The 26,836-nt window shown below is 51.0% G+C and overlaps 1 protein-coding gene across 1 annotated transcript in view; it reads left to right on the forward strand.

Annotated features, from left to right (window-relative positions):
• The window catches only part of FBN3 (fibrillin 3), a 67,997-nt gene that overhangs the window by 31,053 nt on the left and 10,108 nt on the right, over positions 1 to 26,836 (forward strand). The window contains 25 exon segments of the mRNA XM_043466443.1: positions 77 to 199; positions 516 to 677; positions 1,638 to 1,706; positions 2,602 to 2,727; positions 7,233 to 7,358; positions 7,740 to 7,889; positions 10,992 to 11,063; positions 14,596 to 14,721; positions 14,995 to 15,120; positions 15,561 to 15,686; positions 16,033 to 16,149; positions 17,427 to 17,555; positions 18,208 to 18,327; positions 19,403 to 19,528; positions 20,145 to 20,297; positions 20,474 to 20,539; positions 20,757 to 20,882; positions 21,647 to 21,766; positions 21,892 to 22,014; positions 22,813 to 22,947; positions 23,133 to 23,258; positions 24,360 to 24,566; positions 25,374 to 25,499; positions 26,044 to 26,166; positions 26,337 to 26,453. Coding sequence (XP_043322378.1) covers positions 77 to 199; positions 516 to 677; positions 1,638 to 1,706; positions 2,602 to 2,727; positions 7,233 to 7,358; positions 7,740 to 7,889; positions 10,992 to 11,063; positions 14,596 to 14,721; positions 14,995 to 15,120; positions 15,561 to 15,686; positions 16,033 to 16,149; positions 17,427 to 17,555; positions 18,208 to 18,327; positions 19,403 to 19,528; positions 20,145 to 20,297; positions 20,474 to 20,539; positions 20,757 to 20,882; positions 21,647 to 21,766; positions 21,892 to 22,014; positions 22,813 to 22,947; positions 23,133 to 23,258; positions 24,360 to 24,566; positions 25,374 to 25,499; positions 26,044 to 26,166; positions 26,337 to 26,453 — 3,120 coding nt within the window.

Here is a 26,836-nt window from a genome sequence, read left to right on the forward strand (position 1 = left end):
GACTCCCCAGGAAAAAGGCAGGAGGGAAGTGAGTTGAGAGGGGAGGATCCCTGCTGATGGTGCCCCCACCCCACAGATGTGAATGAGTGTGCAGATCCTGTGAACTGCATCAACGGCCTGTGTGTCAACACCCCCGGCCGCTACCTCTGCAACTGCCCCCAGGATTTTGAGCTGAATCCCAGTGGCGTGGGCTGTGTGGGTAAGTACTCACTCTGCTACAGGTGGGGTTCTGGGGTCCATGCGCTGGATGGGGTCATGCTGTGTCACCCACATCCACCTGCTCCTGACAGACAGGCCCTTGGCCAGAGCAGTCAGCCCTGTCTTTTGAGATACAGCCTTTGGGCTCTAGACTGACAGATGCTCAGACTCACACGTGCACACAGACATATGCACACACAGACATACATAGAGTAATACACAGTTACACATACAAAGAGGTGCACATACACACACAGAGACACACACACCCTATTTCTCCCCCACCACTTGCTAACCACCCCTTTCTGCCTGTTTAGATACCCGGGTCGGGAACTGTTTCCTGGACACACAGGATCGAGGGGACGGTGGCATTTCCTGCAGTGCGGAGATCGGGGTTGGCGTCACCCGGGCGTCCTGCTGTTGCTCCCTGGGTCGGGCTTGGGGCAACCCCTGTGAGCTGTGCCCGCCGGCCAACACCAGTGAGTCCCTGAGTGGAGTGGGGGCAGGAGAAGACAGAGCCCTAGCCCTGGTCCCGGCTCCCTCGAGGCTTAGGGGGTCATCTCTGCTAAGGGAGAGACACTGGGAACCAGAGAGGGAGAAGGACTCACCCTGGGTCACATAGCATATTCTCAGCAGTTCGTCGTCTCGACCTCTCCCCAAAGTCTCCTCTGCCATTCTCCCTGCAAATTCTTTGTATGTTTACATTTACTTGCCCGCTCAGTCAATCAACAAACACTGAGAATTCCTAGGGCATGGGAACCTAGAGAAGGATGAAATACAGCCACTGCACGCTGCCCCCCACCCATAAACCAACAGTCCCTGGACTGTTAAGAGAGGAACTATTCTAAGAGTCTGTTTGAGACATAGTGATGGCCAAAGAGGAAGCCATGGAGAGGAAGGGGGTAAGGGAAGGCTTCCCAGGAGAGGGACTTGAATGAGGTTTTGAAGAATGAGTAGGAGTTTTCCAGGCAGCATAGAGGGAAGGGTGTGTGGTGCAGTGGGAACAGCATGTGCAAAGTCCTCAGGTGTGGAGCAGGGAGGCATGTATCTACTTATTCCGGGGCATATGTGTGTGTGTGAATGTACATGCAGGCTCTTCCTTTCATGGGGGAAACTTGTGGTCACATTAGAGTCTTGTTTTGGATCACAAGAATCCTTCCTCCCTATCCCCAACTACCACCACAAGATCCGTCTGCTCACATGTTGAATGTGAACAAGTGTTTACACACACACACACACAGACACCAGATCCTCCATGATTGTACCAATGTTTCTAGGTCCCAGAGGCTGAGGAGGTTAAGGGATGTAGTTTCTATGGTAACAGGATGCCAGGCCCATTCTTGAACCCTTTTTAGGGGACCTCCCCTCCCGTGCTTCCCCTGAGCTTTGCCCAAATGCCTCACCCCACGGCCCCTCACAAGAGTTTCTTTCCCTTGCAGCTGAGTACAGAACCTTGTGCCCAGGGGGTGAGGGCTTCCGGCCTAATTCCATCACTGTCATCCTGGAAGGTGAGTTCCTGGTAGACTATCCATCCATGTACCCACTGATTGACCTTCCTCTCATCTCCCATCACCAAGGAGCAGAGTTGGGCAACTTTGGGGTGGGGGGCAGGTCCTCTCAGCTCTTCTACCTGTTGGTTTGTTGATTCATCCTTCTATCCAATCCCCATCTACCTATCCATCCATCCCCCATTTACCCATCCATATATCCTTCCCCATCCATCCATCCACCCTTTCGTCTTTCCTTCCTTCCATCCATTCATCCATATATACATACATATAAGTACGTTTATCCATCCACTCATCTACAATCCATCCATTCATCATCTACTTACCTACCCACCCACCCATCCAGCCAGTCATTCTTTTTTCCATCCATTGACCCATTTGCTTATTAGACCCATTCTCTGCTTTTCATATCCACTTGTCTACCCATTTATACATCTATCCTCCCATATCCATCCATCTACACATCCATGCATCCATCTACTCATTCTTCCTTTCATTTATTCATCCACCTACTCACCCACTTATTCATTCACACTCATGTTCTTGTCCATTGACATTGTTTATTCACTCATCCACTACTTTTCATCTCCATCCACCCACTTACCCACCCATCCATCCATCTATTCTATCCAAAGTGGATAATGAGATTGGAGAATTCCATCAAGAGGGAGCTTTCTGATGGATAGATGGATGGATGAGAGGATGGACTATCCAATGAAGGGAAAGAGGATGAATTCAGGACATTGACCCAGGAGAGTCTGTGTACACCCTCTAAATATCCAACAGCTCTTGGGTGTCCTTAAAGAAGCAGGAGGGCCCAGGGGAAGGCATGGGTGTCCCCCAAGTACTCCGCTTGGGTGTAGCTTCCAAGCACAGCTTCCTCACTTCCTGACAGACATTGACGAATGCCAGGAGCTGCCAGGGCTGTGCCAGGGGGGCAACTGTGTCAACACCTTCGGTAGCTTCCAGTGCGAGTGCCCACCCGGCTACCACCTCAATGAGGATACCCGCATCTGTGAGGGTGAGCTTGAGCCCTCTCCTCCCTGCCTGCATTTCTGTCCAGCCTCACCTCCTCTTCAGGGCCTGGGGGGCTCACATGCCCCACTCCAGAGTCTGCTCACTTGCCTTGCTGCCCAGGGCCCACTGGAAGGGCTGCGACAGCCTCCTTGGGCCCAATCTACCCTCTGCTCCACTGCTTCTTCCCCATCTCCCCGTTGCCTGACCTCCAGCCTCCTTCCCACTCAGAAATTATCTGGCTTTATCGCAGCAGCCATGCCCTTCCTCTGGGCAAAAGCTGACCAAGGCCGAGAGCTAAGAGGGGAAGGAAAAAGACACCAAAAGAGCAGTCACACCTTTCCTTTAAGCATCCCCTTCACTTGTCTCTTACAGTCCTCTCTTGCATCTTAGCAACAACCGACAGTTAACTGGTATCTGTGATCGTGTGTCACCGCGGAGCTGAGCATTTGCCATTCATTCATTTACCAAAACAGCCTCATGGGGGAGATGTTCCTATTATGACCCCATTTTTCAGATTCAGAAACTAAGGGAGTTAATTAAGTCACTTGAGTGGTGAAAGTAAAAGTGTTATTCAGTCATGTCCAACTCAGCAACTATAGCCCACCAGGCTCCTCTGTTCATGGGATTCTCCAGGCAAGAATACTGGAATGGGTTACTATTCCCTTCTCCAGGGGATCTTCCTGACCCAGGGATCAAACCCAGTCTCCTGCATTGTAGGTGGATTCTTTACTGTCTGAGCCACAAAACCAGCTAGTAAGTGATAGAAACTGGGTCCCAGCCCAGCCATTCTGATCCTTGAGCCTGAGCTGTTTTGATATAGTGTATCAAATTCTTCCTTCCTTCATCCATCCATCTGTCTACCAACCCATTCCCTTTTTTCTTTTCAGCAATATTAACTGAGCACCTGCATGCAACCAGACACCAGCATCAGCAGGCAAGGACAGCGGATTGTCCACTCTGAGCAGCACCCTTTAGTTGTTATTCAGTCGCTCTGTCATGCCCAGCTCTTTGCAACCCCATGGACTGTAGCACGCCAGGCTCCCCCTGTCCTTCGCTATCTCCCAGAGTTTGCTCAAACTCATGTCCATTGAGTCAATGATGCCATCCATCCATCTCTTCCTCTGTTGCCCCCTTCTCCTCCTGCCCTCAGTTTTTCCCAGCATCAGGGTCTTTTGCAGTGAGTCAGCTCTTTACATCATGTGGCCAAAGTATTGGAGCTTCAACTTCAGCATCAGTCCTTCTAATGAATATTCAGGGTTGATTTCCTTTAGGATTGACTGGTTTGGTCTCCTTGCTGCCCGAGGGATGCTTAAGAGTTTTCTCATGCTTTAGAGACTCAAGGAAATGGTAAAGGCTGGGAGAGATCTAAGCTCGAAAGCCCCTGTGTGTGTGTAGGTGGGAGCTGGCAAACCAGAATCAGAACCCAAAATGCTTGAAAAATATTTCATGCCTGCTTCCACTATCCCGTAGACTATCAAAAGAAAAAGGGAAAACTTCTGTCATCAAATATGGCTGCTGCTGCTAAATCGCTTCAGTCATGTCCGACTCTGTGTGACCCCATAGACGGCAGCCCACCAGGCTCCCCCGTCCCTGGGATGCTCCAGGCAAGAACACTGGAGTGGGTTGCCATTTCCTTCTCCAATGCATGAAAGTGAAAAGTGAAAGTGAAGTCGCTCAGTTGTGTCCGACTCTTCGCGACTCCATGGACTGCAGCCTACCAGGCTCCTCGGTCCGTGGGATTTTCCAGGCAAGAGTACTGGAGTGGGGTGCCATTGCCTTCTCCTCAAATATGGCAGTGTGCTGCAGTTATTGACTGTCACAGGGCAGGAAGATTTCAACCTGGGTGTTGACCTTGGCTGTGGAGCCTTGCAGGGTCAGTCTGTGCCCTTGAGGGCTGCAGTCTGGCAGTACTTTCCAGCTTTCAGGCTCAAGGGCCCGCTACTCTGAAGCCCCCAGCCCTCTCCACTTAGTTTAATGCTCTGCTGTTGCCATCTTGAAATTCTTCATATACTTTAAACAAGGGTTTTCATGTGCGCTGGGCAAATTCTATAACCAGTCCTTGTCGAAAATTTTATCTTAACTCCTAGAATCACTAAGTCACATGGCGATTCTGTGTTTGACTTTTTTGAGGAACTGCCAAACTGTTTTTCATAGCAGCTGCACCATTTTGCATTTTCACCAGCAACATACAAGGGTTCCAGTTTCTCCACATTTGTTATCAACACTTGCTATTTTCCATCATTTAAAGTAATATTATCCTAGTGGGTGTGAGGTGGTATCTCATGATTTTGGTTTGTGTTTCCCTAATGCCTAATGAGGTTGAGTACCTTTTCATGTGCTTATTGGCCGTTTATCTTCTTTGGAAAAAATGTCCTTTCAGGTCTTTTGCCCGTTTAAGAATTGGGTTGTTTGTCTTTTTGTTGTTGAGTTGTAAGAGTTCTTTATATATGCTGGACAAGACTCCCATCACCTATGTGATTTGCAAAGAGTTTCTCCCATTCTGTGCGTTGTCTTTTACTTTCTTGAGAGTGTCATTGATGCACAATAGGTTTGAATTTTGATGAAATCCAGCTTATCTGGGGTTTTTTTGTTTCCTTTTTGGTTTGTGCTTTTGGTGTCATATCTAAGAATTTATTGCTAAATACAAGGTCTTTAAGATTTACCTCTGTTTTCTTTCAAGGGTTTTATGTGTTAGCTCCCCTATTTAAGTCTTCTATGTACTTTGAGTTAATTTTTAGGTATGGTGCAAGGTAGGATCCAACTTCATTCTTTTGCATGTGGATGTCTAATCATCCCAGCACCATTTGTTGAAAAGTCTCTTTTTTCTCCATTGAATAGTATTGTTGAAAATCAATTGACTATAGATGTCTGGGTTTATTTCTGTACTCTAAATTATATTCCAGTGATTTATATGTCTATCCTTATACCAGTACCACACTCTTTTGATTACTTCAGCATTGTAAGTAGGTTTAGAAATGGGGAAGTCTGACTTCTCCAACTTTTTTTTTCTTTTCTTAAGATTGTTTTGGCTGTTTGGGGTCTCCTACAATTCCATATGAGCTTTAGGATCATTTTTTCCATTTCTGCCCAAAGAAGAGAAGTCATTGGGATTTTGATGGGAATTACATTGAATCTATAAATCACTTTGGGGAGTATTGCCATTTTAACAATAAAGAGTCTTTTAATTCATGTCCACAGGCTATCTTTTCATTTATTTAGGTCTTATTAATTTTTCTTAGGAGCATCTTATAGTTTTCTGTGTACAAGTCTTTCACTTCTTGGGCTGCACTTATTCTTAAGTATTTTATCTTTTGGATGCTAAATGGAATTATTTCCTTAATTTCACTTTTAATTACTTTTTGATAGTGTGCAGAAATACAACTGAAATTTGTCAATGTTTTGTTGATCTTGTATTCTGTAGTTGTGCTGACCTCATTTATAGTTCTAATAGTTTTCATTCTGTGGATTCTTTAGTATATCCTATATGTCAAGTTCCCTGGTTTTTTAAGTTTTTGACTGGGTCCAGATTTCCTCAAAAGTTAATTTTGTCAGTTTTTGCCCAACTCCGTAGTTGTTTTTTGTGGAGGAATAGAACTCAAACATTTCCTACTCTGCCATTTTTGGAAATGTCGCTCCTAGTGAAATAAATCACCACTCGTTTTTGTGTAGCCCATTAAGAATGCTTTTTAAATTTTTAAAAATTATTGGAAAAAAATCAGAAGAATAAAAATATTTTGAGCCACATGAAAATGACATGAAACTCACATTTCAGTGGCCATAAATCAAGTTTTATTAGAGCATAGCATGCTAATTTGTTTACTCATTGTCTATGACTCATTGTCTATGGCTGCCTACACGCTCCCATGGCAGTGTGAAAAGCTCATCAGAGACCATTGTTGCCTGACAATACAAAAAAAAAGCCCAGGTGGCTTAGGAGTAAAGAATCTGCCTGCAGTGCAGGAGACAGAAGAGACATGGGTTTGATCCCTGGGTTGGGAAGATCCCCTGGAGAAGGAAAGGCAACCCACTCCAGTATTCTTGCCTGGAGAATCCCATGGACAGAGGAGCCTGGTGGGCTACATTCCATGGGGTCACAAAAGGATCAGACACGACTAAGCGACTGAGCAGCAATTTGCTTTGCAGAAAAAGTTTGCTGCCTCTGGACTAGGGGGTTGATCTGATTGAGAATCAACTTTTTTCTTTCAAGAATATTTTATTCGAAAGACTCTTGCTTCCTATTGCATCACACTGGGAAGCATGGGATTGCCCCACTCTTGGTGATAATATTTGTAAGCTCAGGTCATATTTTTTCTTAATAGAGCAGGGATCATAATAAACTGTTTTCCCCACCTAACACCATGCCGTGTCTTTCCACATCACTAAGGTATCTGCATTTGAAGCTAATCTTGAAACTAGACTCAAACATGTAGTAAAGTGTTTCTGGCAGACCTGGGGTGGGGAGTTATCCAGATGATTCCTGGATACAGACAGTTCCTCCCTCCCTTGCAGACATCGACGAATGCTCTGCACACTCAGGCATCTGTGGCGCTGGTACCTGCTACAACACTCTGGGGAACTACACTTGTGTCTGCCCTATGGAATACCTGCAAGTCAACGGTGGCAATAACTGCATGGGTATGAAGTGTGATGATGAGAGAGACCAGTGGTTGTGAAAAAAGTACTAGCCTATGGGAGGGGCTTCTGGAAGTCTCCAGTCCTTGAAAGAGTGTGGAGAGGCATGTTTGTTGGAGGAGAGATGAAGGGTGAGTGTATTTGAAATGCTGCTATGCAGCAGTGAACAAGGCTGCAAGGCTCAGGGGCCCAGGGCTGCCATGAATGGTTGTCCAGGTTGTGCACTGCCCAAGCAAGGTTAACATGTGCATGGCTCTCTCCTGTGTGTTGCCTCAGAGAAGTCAAGCCAGTAGTTTCAAATGGATTTGTGAATGGACTTCTGCCTCTCTGGCTGTCTTCCTCTGGTGTCTCTTACCTACATCCTTCTCCCCAACCCAACTGCAGACATGAGGAAGAGCGTCTGCTTCCGGCATTACAACAGCACGTGTCGGAATGAGCTGGCCTTTAACGTGACCCGGAAGATGTGCTGCTGTTCCTATAATATTGGCCAGGCCTGGAATAGACCCTGTGAGGCCTGCCCGACCCCCGCTAGTCGTGAGTGCCCCTCCCCTGCCTTCTTTGCAGTCTGGCCCTTTTTAGTGCTGTATTTAAGGCAGCCTGCTGCACTTAGGACTCCTGGATGAGTCTGTTGTTTTGATTAGAGCCAAAGAGTTGAAATTCCATCCCGATCAGTGTATGGGGAAAATCAATATATCCTTATTTTGCAGACTTGTGGAATTCAGCGAGGCTTTCATCTGGGATAAAGGACCTTGAAGACTCACAGATTATCTGGGGGTGGGGGGGTGTCAGTGAATGCATGGGGCAAAGAGCGAAAAACAGAAGTGGTCAGAGACACCAGGGCCCCATGAGCTGGGAAGGTAGTGAGCTCATAGAAGCTCTGGAAAGGATTACAGAAATGTCAGTTGGGTCGAAGAAGGGTGTTCCAGGCAGGGGACAGCAGGAGAAAAACCCTAAAAGCAGTGGGGATGAGCTCTATTAGAAAAATCTATCAGCCAGCCGGGCATCCGAAAGAGCTGCAGGAATGGAGTGGCGACCGGAGGGGGCAGCCAAAGATTACAGGTGTATTGTTCAGTCTCTCAATCACGTCTGACTCTTTGCTACCCCATAAACTGCAGTGCGCCAGCCTCCCTGTCCTCCACTATCTCCCAGAGTTTGCCCAAACTCGTCCATTGAGTCAGTGATGCCATCCAACCATCTCATCCTCTGTTGCCCCCTTCTCCTCTTGACCTCAATCTTTCCCAGCATCAGGGTCTTTTCCAGTGAGTTGGCTTTTCGCCTCAGGTGGCCAAAGTATTGGAGCTTCAGCATCAGTCATCCCAATGAATATTCAGGGTTGATTTCCTTTAGGATTGACTGGTTTGACAAGCGTATTAGTGCTATGGAATGAACGCTTGTGTTCCCCATCCCAAATTTCATATGTTGAAGCCCTAACCCCCAGTGTAATAATAGTGTTTGGAGGTGGCGCCTTTGGGAGTTAATTAGGTCATGTGGATGGAGCCCTCTAAATGTGATTAGTGCCCTTATAAGAAGAGACATAAGAGTTGCTCTGTGTTCGCTATGTGAAGACACAGCAGGAAGACAGACAGGAAGACTTCTCACCAGACACCAGATCTGCCGGTGCCTTGACCTTCAACTTTGCAGCCTGCAGAATTATGAGAAGTAAATGTTTGTTATTGAAGCCACCCTGTCTACGGTATTTCCTTATAGCAGCCTGAACTGAGATAATGAGTTCCCTAGGGTTGTGGCAACAAATACCACAGACTTGATGGCTTTAAAAAAAGAAATATGGGGGACTTCCCTGGCAGTCTAGTGGTTAAAACTCCATGCTCCTAATGCAGGAGTAGTGGGTTCGAGCCCTGATCTGGAAACTAAGATCCCACATCCTGCCCATTGTGGCCAAAACCAGCCAACCAAACAAACAGAATTCTTTCTTGCCTTGTCCACCCTCTGGTGGTCCACCCTTCTGATGGTGTTGCTTGGCTTGTGCCTGCATCATCCCTGTCTCTGCCTTCAGCTCACATGACCTCTCCTCGTGTCTCCACCCGTCTCTCCTTTTCTTATAAGGACACCAGTCATTGCACTGTGTGTGTGTGTGCCTAGTCACTCAGTTGTGTCTGACTCTTTGAGACCCCATGGACCGTAGCCTGCCAAGCTCCTCTGTCCATGGGATTCTCCAGTCAAGAACACTGGAATGGGCAGCCACTCCCTTTTCCAGGGGGTCTTCCTGACCCAGGGATTGAACCCACATCTCCTGCATTGCAGGCAGATTCTTTACCATCTGAGCCATCAGGGAAGCCCAGTCATTGCATTAGGGCTACACTGATCTAGAATCACCTCAACTTGATTAAATCTGCAAAGATCCTATTTCCAAAAAAGGTCCCAGAAAGTCTGGGTAGACAGGAACTTTGGGGGTGGGAGGGTCATTGTTCAACCCAGCACAATGGAGTGGGGAGGGGTCATTATTGGGTGTCTCTGGGTGCCAGACCCTGTTCTGTGTTCTAGAAAATAAGAATGTGGTAGACCCAAACTGTGCAGTCTGGGAGGAAACTGCAGATGGCCAAGTCTGGTCATGAGATCGTCAAGATAGATCAAATGTCACTCACAGATTATGTTCTGGGACTTGGGTACCTGCCTGAATTGTGTGCACCTGAATCTGAGCTGCAGGTGAAATATTGATGAGGCAGAAGTCCATACTAGGCTCAGTGGCCATCATGTTCTCATCATGATGCAGAGAGAGGCAGAAGAGTGAGTGAGGGGCAAGGCAGGGACCTGGGGAAAGGGAGCACCAACCTAATGCCTGATGATGTCTGTCAGGTGGGTCCAGGGACACCCACCCTTCTGGGGACTGAGGTCAGGTAAGCAGAATCTTGGTGTCAGCAGTGGGATATAATTAGAGTGTGAGTTGCCCAGGGGACTTCCCAGCTGGCTCAGTGGTAAAGAATCCACCTGCCAATGCAGGAGACACGGGATCAATCCCTAGATTGGAAAGATCCCATGGAGGAGGAAATGGCAACCCAGTCCAGTATTCTCGTCTGGGAAAACCCATTGACAGAGGAGCCTGGTGAGCTGCAGTTCAGGAGAATGCAGAGTTGGATGTGACTTAGTGACTCAACAACAACAACGACGACTTGCCCAAGGGAGCCAAAGGATAGTATCATCCTCTGTCCATGGCCAGAGTGATGAGCTGCCCTGGGTCCTCAAGGCTGAAGCAGACTGTGCTAGGGAACAGCAAAGGGAACAGTATGTGCAAAGTTGTGGTAGCGTAACAGAGCAGGAATATCCAGATGTGTCATGAAGTCAGGGTAACAGGAGGGCAGGAGTTCCTGTTGGCAGAAAGGTGGGGCTGGGGAAGAGAGGAAGGTCTGGAGGTCCAGACTGTAGAGTCTGCATTTTATGGTGAGGATGGTGGGGCGTGGCTGGTGGCTCTCACAGAGAGGAGAGATGTGCCTTTGTGTTGGAAGATCACACAGCACAGGGGCCTGTAACCTTCCCGGCACTGGTCAGGGTGGAGGGAGTTATCAGAGGCCAGGTGAGCACCGGGCTGCAGGGATAGACCAGGTGATCAGAGACAAGAGGAGGGGTCCTCCTAGCACGGCTGCAGCCCCAGCCCCCACTCCCTTGTTTTCCTTTGCACAGTGGATTACCAGATCCTGTGTGGAAACCAGGTTCCCGGGTTCGTCATCGACATCCACACAGGGAAGCCCCTTGGTGAGTGACCTCCATGCCCCCTCTCCCCCTGCCACTGCCTGGAGCCCCTGGTCACTCTGTGCCCCGAGCCCTGCCCCCTCTTTTCCCCTCCCCCACAACTCTTTCCCTCCATCCTCCTCTACCCCACACCCTCGCTCTTCCGTCTCCCTGGGCCAGGAATCCTGCCCCTCAATCCTGCTCCTTTTTTTCTTTAAGCAGAGAGCAGTTTTAGTAAATAGTTCCTCATTTTTAAAAATTCTGCTAAAATACCCATAACAGAAAATTGGCCGTTTTTACCATTTTTAAATGTCCAATCCGTAACATTAAATACATTCACACCATTGTGCAACCATCCCCATCATCCATCTCCAGAACTTTGTCATCTTCCCCTACTGAAAGTCTGTTCCCATGAAACACTGACTCCCCACCCCTTCCCCCAGCTCTTGGGAACCCCCCTTCTACCTTTGAACTGTGGTAGAGGTCTGTGGTAGAGGTCCACAATTTAAGGAGAACTGTGGTCTCCGTAAATTTCCCCTCACAGAAACAGAATCAGACATTACTTGTCCTTTTTGCTTGCTGTTGTTCAGTTGCTAAGTCATGTCCGACTCTTTGCGACCCCATGGACTGCAGCACGCCAGACTTCCCTGTCCTCCGCTATCTCCTGGAGTTTGCTCAAACTCATGTCCATTGAGTTGGTGATACCATCCAACCACCTCATCTTCTGTTGCCCCCATCTCCTCCTGCCTTCAATCTTTCCCAGCATTAGAGTATTTTCCAATGAGTTGGCTCTGTGCATCAGGTGGCCAGTATTGCAGCTTCAGCTTCAGCATTAGCCCTTCCATTGAATATTCAGGGTTGATTCCCTTCAGGATTTCCTTTAGGATGGACTGGTTGGATCTCCTTGCAGTCCAAGAGACTCTCAAGAGTCTTCTCCAACACCACAGTTCAAACACATCAATTCTTTGGCGCTCAGTTTTCTTTATAGTCCAACTCTCACATCCGTACATGACTACTGGAAAAACCATAGCTTTGACTAGATGGACCTTTGTTGACAAAGTAACGTCTCTGCTTTTTAATATGCCGTCTCATAGCTTTTCTTCCAAGGAGGAAGCGTCTTAATTTCATGGCTGCAGTCACCATCTGCAGTGATTTTGGAGCCCAAGAAAATAAAGTCTGTCACTGTTTCCATTGTTTTCCCATCTATTTGCCATGAAAATCAGTCCTGAATATTCATTGGAAGGACTGATGCTGAAGCTGAAACTCCAATACTTTGGCCACCTGATTCGAAGAACTGACTCATTGGAAAAGACCCTGATGCTGGGAAAGATTGAAGGCAGGAGGGGAAGGGGACGACAGAGGATGAGCTGGTTGGATGGCATCACTGACTCAATGGACATGAGTTTGAGTAAGCTCCAGGAGTTGGTGATGGACAGGGAAGCCTGACGTGCTGCAGTCCATGGGGTCGCAAAGAGTCAGACACAACTCAGCTACTGAACTGAACTGAACTTCCTTCAGGATTGACTGGTTTAATCTCCTTGCAATTCACAGGACTCTCAAGAGTCCTTTTATTATATATCTGGCTTATTTCACTCAGCATAATGTCCCCAAGATTTACCCATGTTGCAGCATGGATCAGAGTTAAATGAGGTCTTGTACAATGTAAGTTAAATGAGATCTTGTACTTGAATGCCAAATTTCAGCTGTGCGGTATTTAATTGATAAACCTATTTTCAGTTGTCTTCATCCCATGGATGTAGTCTCCTTATTTCTTTTTTTAAAAAATTAATTAAGTAATTAATTTAGCTGCCCTGGGTCTTAGTTGTGGCATGCAGGATCTTCGATCTTTGTTGCAACGTGCGAGATCCATTCCCTGACCAGGGATGGAACCCTGGCCCCTGCATTGGGAGCTTGGAGTCTTAGCCCCTGGACCACCAGGGAAGTCGCTGTCCTTACTTTCAACAATTGGAACACAGCAGATGAGATCTGATTCCCCTCCAGCCACCCCTTCAAATCTCAGGATCCTTCCCCCTCTCCCAAGGGTCCAAGGTCATAATCAGTCCCCCGTGGGTGGACACTTAGGCTGATTCCAGGTTCTTCTTTATAAACAACAGCTTTCTTGAGATATAACTCGTGCTTTATGCCTGGAGTACTTCTTTCTAGTGCCTTCTTCATGCATTTAAACACATATTGAGGTTCCCCCCCGTTGAAAATGTAGGGCTTTGTTTTCTGGGAGTTGGACATAAATCCTATGCTTTCCCACGTATTGTCTGTAGGACAATAAAAAAAAAAACTTGCTTTTTTCCCCCAGAAAAGAGTCGTGAAGAAACGGCCAGTGCTACTACACACAGCACTGCTCCCTTCTATGTCCTGCTTTGTAGTATTCCAAGTGCGGTCACATCCCAGGTCATAAGTCAGTTCCCCGCGGATGGACACTTAGGCAGATTCCAGGATCTCATATAAATAAAACAGTAGCTCTCCTGAGATATAATTCACACACCATACACTTCACCCATCAAAAGTGCACAGTTCAGGGGCTCCCTTGGTGGTCTAGGGGTTAAGGTTCTGTCCTTTCACTGTAAGGGGCATGGGTTTGATCCCTAGTCTAGGAAATTCCTCATGCCATGAGGTGTGGTCAAAGAAAAAAAGAAAAAGTGCACAGTTCAGTGGGTTTTCATACATTCACAGAGTTGTGCTCCACCACTTCAATTCAAGTTTAGAGCATTCCTTCACATAAAAAGAAACTCCGTCCGTATAAACAGTCATTCCTCATTCTCTGTTCCCCCAGCCCCCTGGCAACCACTAGTCTGCTTTCTGTCTCTTTGGATGTGTCTGTTCTGGACATTTCATATAAATGGTATCATATGGTGTTTGTTCTTTTGGGACTGGCTTCTCTCATTAAGCTTCATGTTTTTAAGGTTCAGCCATATTGTAGCGAGTGTCAGTGCTTCACCCCTTTTTCAGGCGGAATGGTATTCTCTTCTATGAAAAGACATTTTTTATCTTTTTTTAATTAGAGGATAATTACTTTACAATATTGTGGTGGTAAAATAGATTGCCACATTAATAGATGGGTTTTTTTGACCATGTGGCATGCAGGCTCTTCCCTGACCAGGGATCGAACCTGTGTCCCCTGCAGTGGGAGAGGCCACATTTTGTCATCCATTCCTCCTTTGATGTTTCTGGTTTCTTGCTAAACATCATCGCAGGTCCTCTCATGCAACTTCCTGCTGACACATGGGGCTGCTTCATTCCAGAGACCCCAGAATAGCAGGCTTGCACACACACACACACATACACACACACACACACAAATGTGCTGGGTCACAGCCAATGTGCATTTTTGTTGAGAAAGATGCCCTCTCCCCTTCTGCCTTCCCTCTCACATCCTGATTTCTTTCCGCTGTCAGCAGTTCTAGGTTAGCCATGGCAGAATTTTTCAATTGAAGGCTGACTTGTGGACACACAAGTTCTCCCTGGTAGCACGATCTCTTAGGTCAGGGTCCCCAGACGATGCCAGGGGCTGGGCTGCCCTGACAGCTGGTGACCTCCCCAGACATCGACGAGTGCGGGGAGATCCCCGCCATCTGTGCCAGCGGCATCTGCGTCAACCAGATCGGGAGCTTCCGCTGCGAGTGCCCTGCGGGCTTCAGCTACAACAGCCTGCTGCTGGTCTGCGAAGGTGCCGCCGCCCCCCTACCCCCACCCCGGGTGGGATCCTGGTCCTTCTCCCACCCTGTGCTCTCCGGGCAAGTCATTTAAATTCCACGAATCTCAGTTTCCCCCTCTGCCTATGGGGCTAACGCCTTTCTGAGGGGCTCCATCCCACGTCATCCCCCTCCATGTGGTTCTAGCTGCTTCTGGAAAAACCAGGGGGAGGGGGCTGGATTTAGGGTTTGATTCTGCAGGAAAGATTTTCTTTCACTCCCCCCACCTGGCTGGCTGTACTCCCCAGACGTGGATGAATGCACCAGCGGGGAGAACCCCTGCCAGCAGAATGCCGACTGCATCAACATCGCTGGCAGCTACCGCTGCAAGTGTGCCCAAGGGTACAAGCTGTCGCCAGGCGGGGCTTGTGTGGGTAAGTGGGGACACAGTCGGGAGGTGCGGGAGTAGGACAAAGCCAGACTCTGCCTCCTGCTGGGACTTGGGTAGGGCATGGGCCTGTCCAGACTTTGCTCCTCGGCTGTAGTTTTTTCTTTTTTTTTTTGGCCATGTCACTTTAAATGAGGGACTTTAGTTCTCGGACCAGCGATCAAACCCGCGCCCCCCGCAGTGGAAGCACACAGTCCTAATCGCTGGAGTTGCCACCTTGGCTGTACTTTGGGGTGGGGGTGCCGAGGGCATCTGTTAACGGGGGAGTCGAGAGGATGAAACGGGAGGTGAAGTGTCTCCCCTGGGGCAACAGCTCACAGGGGGAACTTCCTGCAAGGGTCGGGCTCCCCAGCTGCAGCATGTGACGGCCCAGGACATGCTGTGTGTGGGAGCCCTGGGGACACTGTGCTGCCTGCCCTTCCTCAGGACGGAACGAGTGTCGAGAGATCCCGAATGCCTGTAGCCACGGCGACTGCATGGACACAGTGGACAGCTACATGTGTCTGTGTCACCGTGGCTTCCGGGCCTCAGCAGACCAGACCCTGTGCATGGGTAAGAGTGCCCGCCTGCTCCCGCCTCAATGGCCAGGCCATGAGGAGGTCGTGGGTTTACACCTCCCCTGGGGTGGGGCTGGTGCTTCTGCTCATCCTGGTTCACTGACTCACAAGTTTGAGTCCTGGCCCCTGACACCCGGGTTGAATAACTTACTCATCTCCCTGCACCTCAGTTTTCTCATCTGTAAAATGGGGATAGTAAATAGCATCAGGGATATATTTCCCATCCATGTGGGCAGGGCTGGGTACCGGAGAAGGGGGCTGGGTCCAGTCAGGCCCTCAGTCCCCAAGCTGCCTGTTGCCCTGGGTGAGCTGGCCAGAGGTCGGGGGCTTTGCTCTGGCAGATGTCGACGAGTGTGACCGGAAGCCGTGTGGGAATGGGACCTGCAAGAACATTGTCGGCTCCTACAACTGCCTCTGCTTCCCCGGTTTTGTGGCAACACACAACGGAGATTGCGTGGGTAAGCCGCCCAGCCTCAGTGCACCCTCACCGAAAAGCTGATCCTTGGCTTGAGAGGCACCACCTCTCTGAAATAAAGGATCTCAACCTGGGGATGCCTCCAGTAAACGACCTCAGGAGATTGAAAAGTAGTTAACCACAAGTTCTCCAAACGCCTGCAGTTGTCAGGTGCCAGGGGTCCCTTCCCAGAGCTTACACTCAGGTTGATAAGAAGGAGATGGCCAATACAGAGAGGAAGGTGAACAGTGAAGGCAAGACACTGGTAATTTAGTACAGTGGTTGAAAGTGTAGATTACAAGTTCAAGTGGTATGAGTTCAAATCCCAGCTTTGCCATCTGCCAGCTGTGTGACCCTAGGCAAGTCACTTAACCTCTCTGCGCTTTACTTTCCTCCTCTGTAAAAAGGAGATAAATAGAAATAGTAGTACCTACCTATCTTAATATCAGAGCAAATTGACTTCTGGACAAAGAAAATTACCAGAAATAGTCAGTGTATGTATTGTAAGGAGTCAGTTCTCTCAGAAGACATAACAATCATAAATGCTTATGCAGCTAATAATGAGCTTCAAAAGGTAGGAAGTAAAAATTGACAGAACTAAAAATGAAATAGACAAACTCACAGTTATGGTTAGAGACCTCAACTCTCCTCCCTCAGTAATAGAGGGAAAAGTAGAAGATCAGTAAGAATATAAAACACCTCAACAGTACGATGAACCACCTAGACCCAAATTATATTTTTGGAACATTCCAGAATATACATTATTCTTAAGTGTACATGAACATTCACCAGGAAAGATCATATTCTGGGCCATAAAACAAACAGTTTTTTTTTTTTTTTTAATTGAGGTTACACAAGGTAGGTTCTCAGAATGTAAGGGAATTAAACTATTGTAGTAATCAGTCACAAAAAGATCTCCAGAAAATCCCTAAATATGTGGAAATTAAGCAATGTACTCCTAAAGAACCCATAGATAAAAGAAGGAATCATAAGAAAAATTAGAAAACATTTTGAATTAAATGAAAATAAAATACAACATAAAATTTGTGGGATGCAACTAAGGCAGGACCTATAGGCAAATTCATAGCATTACAATGCTCATGTTAGAAAATACTGGTGTCTGCTTCATAGGATAGTTGGAGAGTTAATATACAACTGGCATGTAAGTGCTCAATAAATTGAAGTCACAGCCATCAAGTCAATTTTTTGAATAGAAGTGCAAGGGAGGCTCAGAGCCTTAGGCTCTGTGGGTAACCCTGCTGGCCCATCTTCCCTCTGCAGACATGGATGAGTGCACCACCATGGTGGGGCAGGTGTGCCGATTTGGCCAGTGCCTCAACACGGCTGGCTCCTTCCACTGCCTCTGCAAGGATGGCTTTGAGCTCACAAGTGATGGGAAGAACTGCATAGGTGAGTCTCACCATGGTGTGTGTGTGTGTGTTAGCCACTCAAGTCATGTCTGACTCTTTGTGGCCCCATAGACGGTAGCCTGCTAGGCTCCTCTGTATGGAATTCTCCAGGCAAGAATACAGGAGTGGATTCCCATTCCTTCACCATGGTGCTGGAAGCCATCTCAGCCAGCCCCTGCTCCAAGCTAACCTGCAGTTGGTACTTTTGAGGGGGCACGGCTCCATTTCATAACCATACATTTATTTTAAGGTATAAAAAGAGAGAACCAGCACATCACACCCACATTTTCACCAGGTTTGTGGTTTAGAGAATGACTGTCTTGAAAATCCAAGTTTTATGATGTATAGAATAATAGAGGAGCTGCGTGGATGATGTGGAAAGCATGAAAGGGGTCTGAAAGTGGCTTGAGATTAGGAACTTCACTCCCCCTTCCCCTGGACAACACCTGGCTCCACTTATAACCCCCACCAGGACCCAGAATACTCTTCTCCAGATGTCTTTGTTTTCCCAAGGCTCAGCCCTTCCTCTGGGTCCAGGAGGGCTTGTCTGGGGGCCTTTGGCCATTATGCTGTGACCATAGGTGCTGGTCTCAGTCCCGGGTGAGTCCCTGCCCCCCAGCTAGTGCTGAGACCCCTCCTCCTCCTCTCCACAGACACCAACGAGTGTCTCAGCCTTCCGGGAACCTGCCTGCCAGGCACTTGCCAGAACCTCGAGGGCTCCTTCCGCTGCATTTGTCCCCCCGGCTTCCAGGTGCAGAGCGACCATTGTGTCGGTGAGTATCTGGCCTCACCTCCCAGCTCTGGGGCCAGGGGGTGGGCACCTCTGGGCCTCTATTCCTCCATCTGTAAAATGGGAATGCCAGCTGGACTGGTGGTGAGTGAAAAGACACATTTAGGGGACTTCCTTGGTAGTCCAGTTGTATAGACTCCTCGCTTCCAACTCGGGGGACATGGGTTCGAACCCTGGTCAGGGAGCTAGGATCTCACATGCCTGTGGTGCAGCCAAAAATTAAAAAATAAAACCGAATCACTCACACACGCAAGATGCCCTTAGCACAGTGCTCAATGCAGCTCTATACACTTTTATTGTTATTAAGATGCTCTCTTGGCTCAGGGCTTTCTCTCTCTGGGGCCCCCAGGCTTCCTCATGAATCCCATGAAGTGGGCATGGGTGTGGGTCTCACTGGCCCAAACGTGGAATTCCTCAGTCGATGACTGGTGGTCGAGGACTGGTCTGACCTGAGCTCCAGTATTATTCCACACCTGGGTGACTTGTATATTCCATGCCTGGAGCAGTCTGGCCTGACCACCACTCATTCACTTGGATTAGGCTTGTGTGACCTGGGCTAACCTGGGCCAGTCTGGCCTGAGCAGATGGACTAGTCTAGTATAATGTGAGCTAACTCCATCCACCGTAGGCTAATGTTACCCAGTCTTGGTTGATGGTGGTTTAGTCACTCAGGCATGTCTGACTCTTTTCAAACCCATGAACTGTAGCTCCCTTGTCCATGGGATTTCCCATGGGATTTCCCACGGTAACCCAGTAGGTTACCATTCCCTTCTCCAGGGGACCAGTCTTGGTTAGCTCTGTACACATTTAGTCTCTAATGATGAACTTTTCCTGACCATGACCTCCACCCTGGAGACACCTTCTATGAAAGACACACACACACACTGCCTGCCTGGTGCTCTGGCCCATCCTGAGCCCTGGGGACCCCGCCCCGCAACAGTCCCTGCATCCTCCCGGGCTGGACCCCCACCCCATCTGCCCCTCCCAGCGGCTGACGCTGCCCCACCAGTGGAGGGCCTGCTGCATCCCCCCCTCACTTCGTGTCCCTGCCCCTCCAGACATCAACGAGTGCTCCGAAGAGCCCAACCTGTGCCTTTTTGGCTCCTGTACCAACAGCGCCGGAAGCTTTGATTGCCTCTGCCCACCTGACTTTGTCCTGTCTGACAACGGGCACCGTTGCTTTGGTGAGTCTGGAGCCAGGGAGCACCCGGGATGAGGGAAGAGGAGGGAGGTGGGGCGGGGGAAGAGCTACATCACCCAGAAAGGGGACCTGCAGTTTCTTGTGTGGGTCTCCAGGAGCCTTGTCCGGTGTGAAGCTGTCTCTTCTCTCCCGGGTTAGGGCAACTCACCCAGTATTTGTCATTCTGGGAGCCAGTGGTGAGCCAAACCCCTCCGTCTGTCTGTAGAGCCGTATCGTGTCAGTGAAGGCTCAGGCTAGGAATGGGCGTCAGTAATGAGAATGTGGGGTCTGAAGTCTGGGGTCCTCTGGCTCTTTGGAATGAGCTGCTTTGCCTCTCCAAGAAGGGGATTCTGACCCAAGAATTACATGGCTAGGTTGCCCATTCTGCCACAGCTGTGAATGCGGGGTGTTGCTGGAAAGGATTCTCAGATTCTCAGCAAAAGCCCCAGGACTGACCCTCATTGGCCCAGGGTGGGTCACGTGTTCGTTCCTGAACCAATCACCACGGCGTGATCCTGAACTGTTCTGATTGGCTGCTGGTAGGGTCAGGCCCACCCCATTCACAAGAACTGGGGGTGGCTGGCGCTTCTAGCAGTTTCTCTGGGGAATCACCCCCACAGACACACGGCAGAGTTTCTGCTTCACCCATTTCGAGGCCGGAAAGTGCTCAGTACCCAAAGCTTTCAACACCACCAAGGCCCGGTGCTGTTGTAGCCAGAGGCCTGGCGAGGGCTGGAATGACCCCTGCGAGCTGTGTCCCCAAGAAGGCAGTGGTGAGGGCCCCCCGCCCGGTCTCCCCTGGTCCTTCCTGCCTGCCCCCTCCGTGCGCCCCGCCCCTCCCCTGTCTGCTGTCCTTCCATTCTTCCTCCAGCCTTCCCCACACACAAGGGGATGCCGGAGAGTGCACCCGGCCACAGACCCTCACCTCCCTTCCCCTCTTGCTGTCCAGTCGCCTTTCAGGAGCTGTGTCCCTTTGGCCACGGGGCAGTCCCAGGCCCAGATGACTCCAGGGAAGGTGAGCTTCTCACCCACGTGCTGAGACCCCCCGAGGCCACCGCAGCCTCCTGCATTCCTGCCCAGCCCTGTCTGAGCTCTGCCCTGGTTCCCCAGTCTCAGGTTCCCTCTTTGACCCATGGGTGGCCCTGGACAACCCCCCACTTCCTTGAAGGGAAGGAAGAGACCCTGATTGTGGCCAGGGCGTGACAGAGGACTGCAACCCCTGCCGCTTGCAGATGTAAACGAGTGTGCGGAGACCCCTGGCGTCTGCACTAATGGCCTTTGCGTCAACACCGATGGCTCATTCCGCTGCGAGTGTCCCTTTGGTTACAGCCTGGACTTCACGGGTGTCAGCTGCGTGGGTGAGGGACTAGCCCACCCCAGCTTGCTTCCCAGGAAAGGAAGGAGCTGGGGAGGGCACATGCCACCCAAGGGAACACCCTGCCTCTCAGCCACTATCACTTTGTCCACCCACCTGTCCATCTCACCAAAGTTTACTCGCTCATTCACTTATTCATTTACTCATTCACTCATTCATTCATGCATTTGCAGAGTTATTCATTTACTCACTCTTTCACCTATTCACTTATTCACACATTCTCACACTTATTCATTCATTTACTCGCTCATTCATTTACTTACTCTCTTGCTCATTCATTCACTAGCTTACTTGCTCATTCATTTACTTCCTCGTTTACTCATTCACCTATTTTTAAAGCTTTTATTATTTGTTTTTAATATTTATTTAATTGGCTGCATCAAGTCTTAGTTGTAGCACGCGGGATCTTAGTTATGGTGTGTGAACTCTTCGTTGCAGCATGCGGGATCTTTAGTTTTAGCATGTGAACTCAGTTGCAGCATGTGGGATCTAGTTCCCTGACCAGGCATGGAACCCTGGTCTCCTGCATTGGGAGCACAGAATCTTAGCCACCAGGCCACCAGGAAGTCCCTCATTCACATATTCACTTATTCACTTACCGCATGCCTCTGCCCTGAGTCCAGCCCTCAAGGTGCAGCAGATCTAGCCCTGTCCAGTCTGTAGACACTCAGCAGGAGGCAGACAGGATCATGTCAAGGGTGGGGGCTCCCTGAAGGCCCTGACCACTCCCTTACCTCCCCACTGCAGACACAGATGAGTGCTCCATCGGGCACCCCTGTGGGGAAGGTACCTGCACCAATGTCATAGGAGGCTTCGAATGTGCCTGTGCAGATGGCTTCGAACCTGGTCCCATGATGACCTGCGAGGGTAAGTCTCGGCCTGCCCAGACCCGGGGCTGTGAAACAGAGGCTGAGGGAGGGCTGACCTGAGAAAGGGAGAGGAGGTCCTGCAGGCCGACCCCACCCACCCAGCACCTCCACTGGCCTTTCCAGACATTGATGAGTGCTCCCTGAACCCCCTGCTCTGCGCCTTCCGCTGCCACAACACCAAGGGCTCCTACATGTGCACCTGCCCAGTCGGCTATGCGTTACGAGAGGATGGGGCCATGTGCCGAGGTAGGACCCACACAGGCAGGCGGTGGATGGACAAGGCGCTGGGGCTGTCCATACCTTGGTCCCAAAAGAAAATGAAGACATAAGAGCTGTGCCTCCAAGAGTGGGAATGAGTACTAAGTCATAAAGTGACGGGAGAGCTGAGACATGTGAGGGTGCAATGGGTGCTCTTTTGTGAGGGATGGTTCTGCTTTTATTTTTATGAAATGGGAGCATCTCCTCAGTCTAACAACAGGACTGTGGCTCTGGAGGCCTCTCTGGTGGTGACTGGACATGCTCTGAATGGGCTAGCACAGTGGGGACAGTGACTGTTCCCTTCTCCCCCTGGGGACATGTGGAAATGTCTGGAGACACTTTTTATTGTCACAGTTGAGTAGAGGTAGGGGTTGCTACAGGCATCAAGTGGCCAAGGTTGCTGTTCAGTATCCTCCACTGGACAGAATGGCCTCCCATCACAAAGAATTTTTGAGTCCCAAATGTCCATAGTGTAGAGGGTAGAAACCCTGGCCTGGGACTTGGTCCCTCAAGGGCTGTTTCAGGGTCAGCATTCCAGGGACCATGGTGAAGGTCACACAGATTCAGAGACCCTGAGGTGGGCAGGGGATGCAGGTGTTTGGGGAAGTCCTGACCATCCCCTCCCACTTGACTTCCCAGGAAGTCTGGGACAGGTGGGGGAGGAACGGGCACTCGGCAGTGCTTCCGGGACCTCCCTCTCTGGGAGGCCACTGGAGGGTGGGAGAGTCCAGATTTTCACAGCCTGGAGTTGAGCCATGAGCACCATCGATCCATGGTCGCCCACAGATGTGGACGAGTGTGCAGACGGTGAGCAAGACTGCCACGCCTGGGGCATGCTGTGCAAGAACCTCATTGGCACCTTCGCCTGCATCTGCCCCCCAGGCATGAGGCCCCAGCCGGGCTCCGGGGAGGGCTGCACAGGTACAGAAGGGCTTCCCCACCCCATCCCACCATAGACAGGAGAGTTCAAAGCCAGAGGGCACGCGAGCAGGCGGACATGGACCCTGGAGGTGGAGGGCAGACATGGGCCCTGGAGGTGGAGGCCAGCTTGGGGGACCCTGGCCTCCCTGCCTCCCCGCCGGCCTGCCTTATCCCTCCTGCCTCAGATGATGATGAATGCCGTGCCCAGCCCAGCCCCTGTGCCAACGGCCACTGCGTCAACACCGTGGGCAGCTTCCACTGCGACTGTGACGAGGGCTACCAGCCCAGCCCCAGCCTCACCGAGTGCCAGGGTGAGTGTGACAAAGCCCCAGTGTGGCACCCCCACCTGGGAGCTCACCGAGGCGGGGACAGGGTCGGAGCGACCGAGGGGGTACCCAGCCAGTCCAGACACATGTGTTCATCACACGCCCCCAGCTTCCCTTCACCCCTTCAGTCACCACCCCCCGAAAGGTGAGAACATGTCCCTGCTACCCTGTCCATCATCACACCCAGGAAGAGGCCCTCCCCAAGTTCACCACTTCATGGGGCTAAACCTGGAGGGCACCCCAGTGGTACCAGGTGTCCAGGTGACTTATCTGTCCTGGTCCCCAGTGTCCTTGTCGCCTTCTCTCTCCACACTCTCTGCTCCTGGAGCACAATCGCCACCCCTCAGTTTCAGGCCAAGCGTGTGTATCCAGCTGCCTCCTGCACCACCCCAGCCTCCACGACCCCCAGATGCAGCTCACCCTAGAACAAGTTCAGTACCTGCTCCCCGAACCCCATCTCAGCGATGCCCTGCTTCCCACCCAGACCCCCAAGCCAGCCTCCCCAAGTAATCGGATGACCCCCTCCTCACCTCCGTGGACATCACCTCTCTGCTCTGGCCCCACTGTCTGTCCTGGAGGCCACGACCTTTTGCCTCTATGCTACCCCTTGACCATCCATTCTCCCTGCGGCCAGAGAGATGCTGCCCTTTGACCTCAGGAAGCCGCCCATATCTGCAGACCAGAGGGTACCCCTCGGATTTGGAGTCTAGGTTCTGCCACAGTCCAGCCACAGCCGCCAGAGGGCGTTTCACAGCGCTAGGCCAGGGCGAGAAGGGGGCAGGCAGACTTCCCTGGTGGTCCCCTGGTTAAGACTCCACGCTTCCACTGCAGGGAGCTAAGGTTTGATCCCTGGTCGGGGAAGTAAGATCTTCCATGCTGCGTAATGCACCCAAAGCGGGGTGGGGGGGAACAACATAGTGCTAGGCGACTGCAGTTTAGAAGCCGCCACCCAGTGGACATGTGCAGTCGTGTAGGAGATGCTGGAACCTCCTCGTGGATTCTCAGCATCGCGGATGCCCTTGGGGAAGGGGAACCTGGATGAGTGGCTTGTTCCTCCCGCCCGTCATCTCCACCTGTTCTCCCCAGACATCCGGCAGGGGCCCTGCTTCTCTGAGGTGCCGCAGGCCACGTGCCAGACTCAGTCTAGCAGGGGCGAGGCCGTCACCAGGGCCGAGTGCTGCTGCGGGGGCGGCCGCGGCTGGGGCCCCGGCTGCGAGCACTGTCCGCTGCCCGGCACGTCCGCCCACCGGAAGTTGTGCCCCCACGGCTCGGGCTACACTGCCGACGGCCGAGGTGGGTAGTGTTCACTATCGTGTGCCTGTGCTGCGGCCGTGTTAGTGTGTGTGAACCAGTGTGCATGCATCTCTGTGCCGGCGGGTGGGTGGAACAGTGTGAACCACAGCCCATTCGTCGCTCTGGGGGTGTGTGTGCGTGAACTTGGGTGGATGGGTGAGCAAGTGTGTGAACCAAACTGTGTGTGTATGTATGTGTGTGTGTCGTTTGTTTTGGGTTTGTTCTTAGAGTGTGAGAGCGTGTGAGCTGGTGTGCATCTCCTATGAGTGCAAGCTGGATGAACATGTGAGCTGGTGTGTTGTGTGTGCGAGCTTGTTAGCATGTGTGTGTGTGTGTGCTGGTGAGGGTGGGGGCTGGGTGGGGAGTTCACACCAGAAAGTGGATGAGAAGGAGTGAGCTGGTTCAGGATTCGGGTAAGCATCTGTGAGGATGGGCATGTGTGTGAGCCAGTGTGCGTGTCTGACCTAGAGGAACCCATGAATGTGTGTCCTTGTGATTCTGTAGAAGCGTCTGAGCCGGTGACTGGCATGTCCGTCTCAGCTTCCATGTATGTGTCTGGGGTGTCCTGATGAGGTGTTGCTGGTGAGGCTGTGTGTCCCCCACCCTGAGGGTTCTCAGCGTCCAGTAGGAGGAGCTTCATAAGCCTGAGTGTGGGGATCACAGGGGCTGGCTCCCCAGCTCTGGGGTGCAGGGCGGGGGAAGCAAGGGCTGGCCTTACCTCCCAGGAGAGTGCTGGTGGACCCGAGGGAGGTGGTGTGTCCTGGTGAACGAGGTGGGTAGCCCCAGCCAAGCCCTGCTTGTCCCCAGATGTGGATGAGTGCCGTGTGCTCCCTCACCTGTGCCCTCACGGTGAATGCATCAATAGCCTTGGCTCCTTCCGTTGCCACTGCCAGGCCGGGTACGCACCTGACACCACTGCCACAGCCTGCCTAGGTGAGCCCCCCGCCCCTCCCCTTTGCCTCTCCTTACGGCACCTGGTACACACTTCCATGAGAAAACCAAGTCCAGAAAGCAAAGTGGCTTTCTTTCCTCCACCCCACCCTGTTTGGGCTGCTTTCCTCCTGTTATTTGCATCCTTAGGTGCATCCTAAGATTTTCAATTACATTGTGTAGCAGGGGTTCATCTAAATCAGGGTCAGCAATCTCCTGCCCAAAGGCTGAATCCAGCCCTCGGCTTGTTTTGTTAATAAAGTTTTATTGTCACACAGCGGTGCCTGTCTGTCTCCTCACCCTCTGTGGCTGTTTTTCCTGCTACAAAGGCAGAGTTGAGTAGTTGGAATTAAGACCACAAAGCCAAATATATTTACTCTCTGGCTTTTTGCAGAAAAAAAAAAAAAGCCAGTTCCTTGGGTAAGCCCACAGATTCTGGTTGTCTAGGGTCTGGGAAAGAGGCCTCAGCTGGGCCTGGGTGGAGACCTCTGCCCCTGAGCCCCCAGGAATGTCTGTCTGACCCTCCTGAGCGCTGTGTCCCCTCTAGACGTGGATGAGTGCAGCCAGGCCCCCACGCCATGTCCCTTCCTCTGCAAGAACACCGAGGGCAGCTTCCTGTGCGCCTGCCCCCGTGGCTACCTGCTGGAGGAGAACGGCAGGGTCTGCCGAGGTGACATCCCCCTTCCCACACCCACGCCCCGTGGGGCTCTGTCCCTGTCCTCCCCAGGGGCTCCCCCTCCACTGCATGGGGTCAGCTTCTGTCTCCAGGGCGTCTCCCCTGGGAAGCCCCCAGCCCTGGCAGGCCCTGCCCTGAGCCCACCGGGACCCTCTGTGTCACAGACCTGGATGAGTGCTCCTCCAGGCAGCACAACTGCCAGTTTTTCTGCGTCAACACCATCGGTGGCTTCACCTGCCGCTGTCCCCCCGGCTTCACCCAGCGCCACCAGGCCTGCTTTGGTGAGTCCCCTCAGCCCTCCTTGGCAGCATGACCCCAACCTTCACCAGATAAGAAGCAAAGGCAGTGTGGGCCAGATGTCAGGGACACAGGGGTGATCAAAGTCCTTGTTCTGTCGCTGTTTACATCCTGGTGGTGTCTTGGACCTGTCTTCTTCCTCACCCAAGGGACCTAGGAGGCCACCCTCAGGAGTCTCTCTGACCTTGGCCCAGGACACCTACCCTCACCTCTGACCTGCTGAGTCTATCCCTTAGGGCTTCTCCAGGGTGCTCCTAAAAGCCAAGGGGCTTATACAGTCCACACCCGTCACTTTTTAGTGTCTTGTGACCTGGGAGAACCAGATCTCCCCCAAGGGCCGAGCCCAGTCACAGGTGGCTTTGTTTGG

Source organism: Cervus canadensis, chromosome 4, assembly GCF_019320065.1.
Source record: "Cervus canadensis isolate Bull #8, Minnesota chromosome 4, ASM1932006v1, whole genome shotgun sequence".
Classification (NCBI taxonomy): Eukaryota; Metazoa; Chordata; class Mammalia; order Artiodactyla; family Cervidae; genus Cervus; species Cervus canadensis.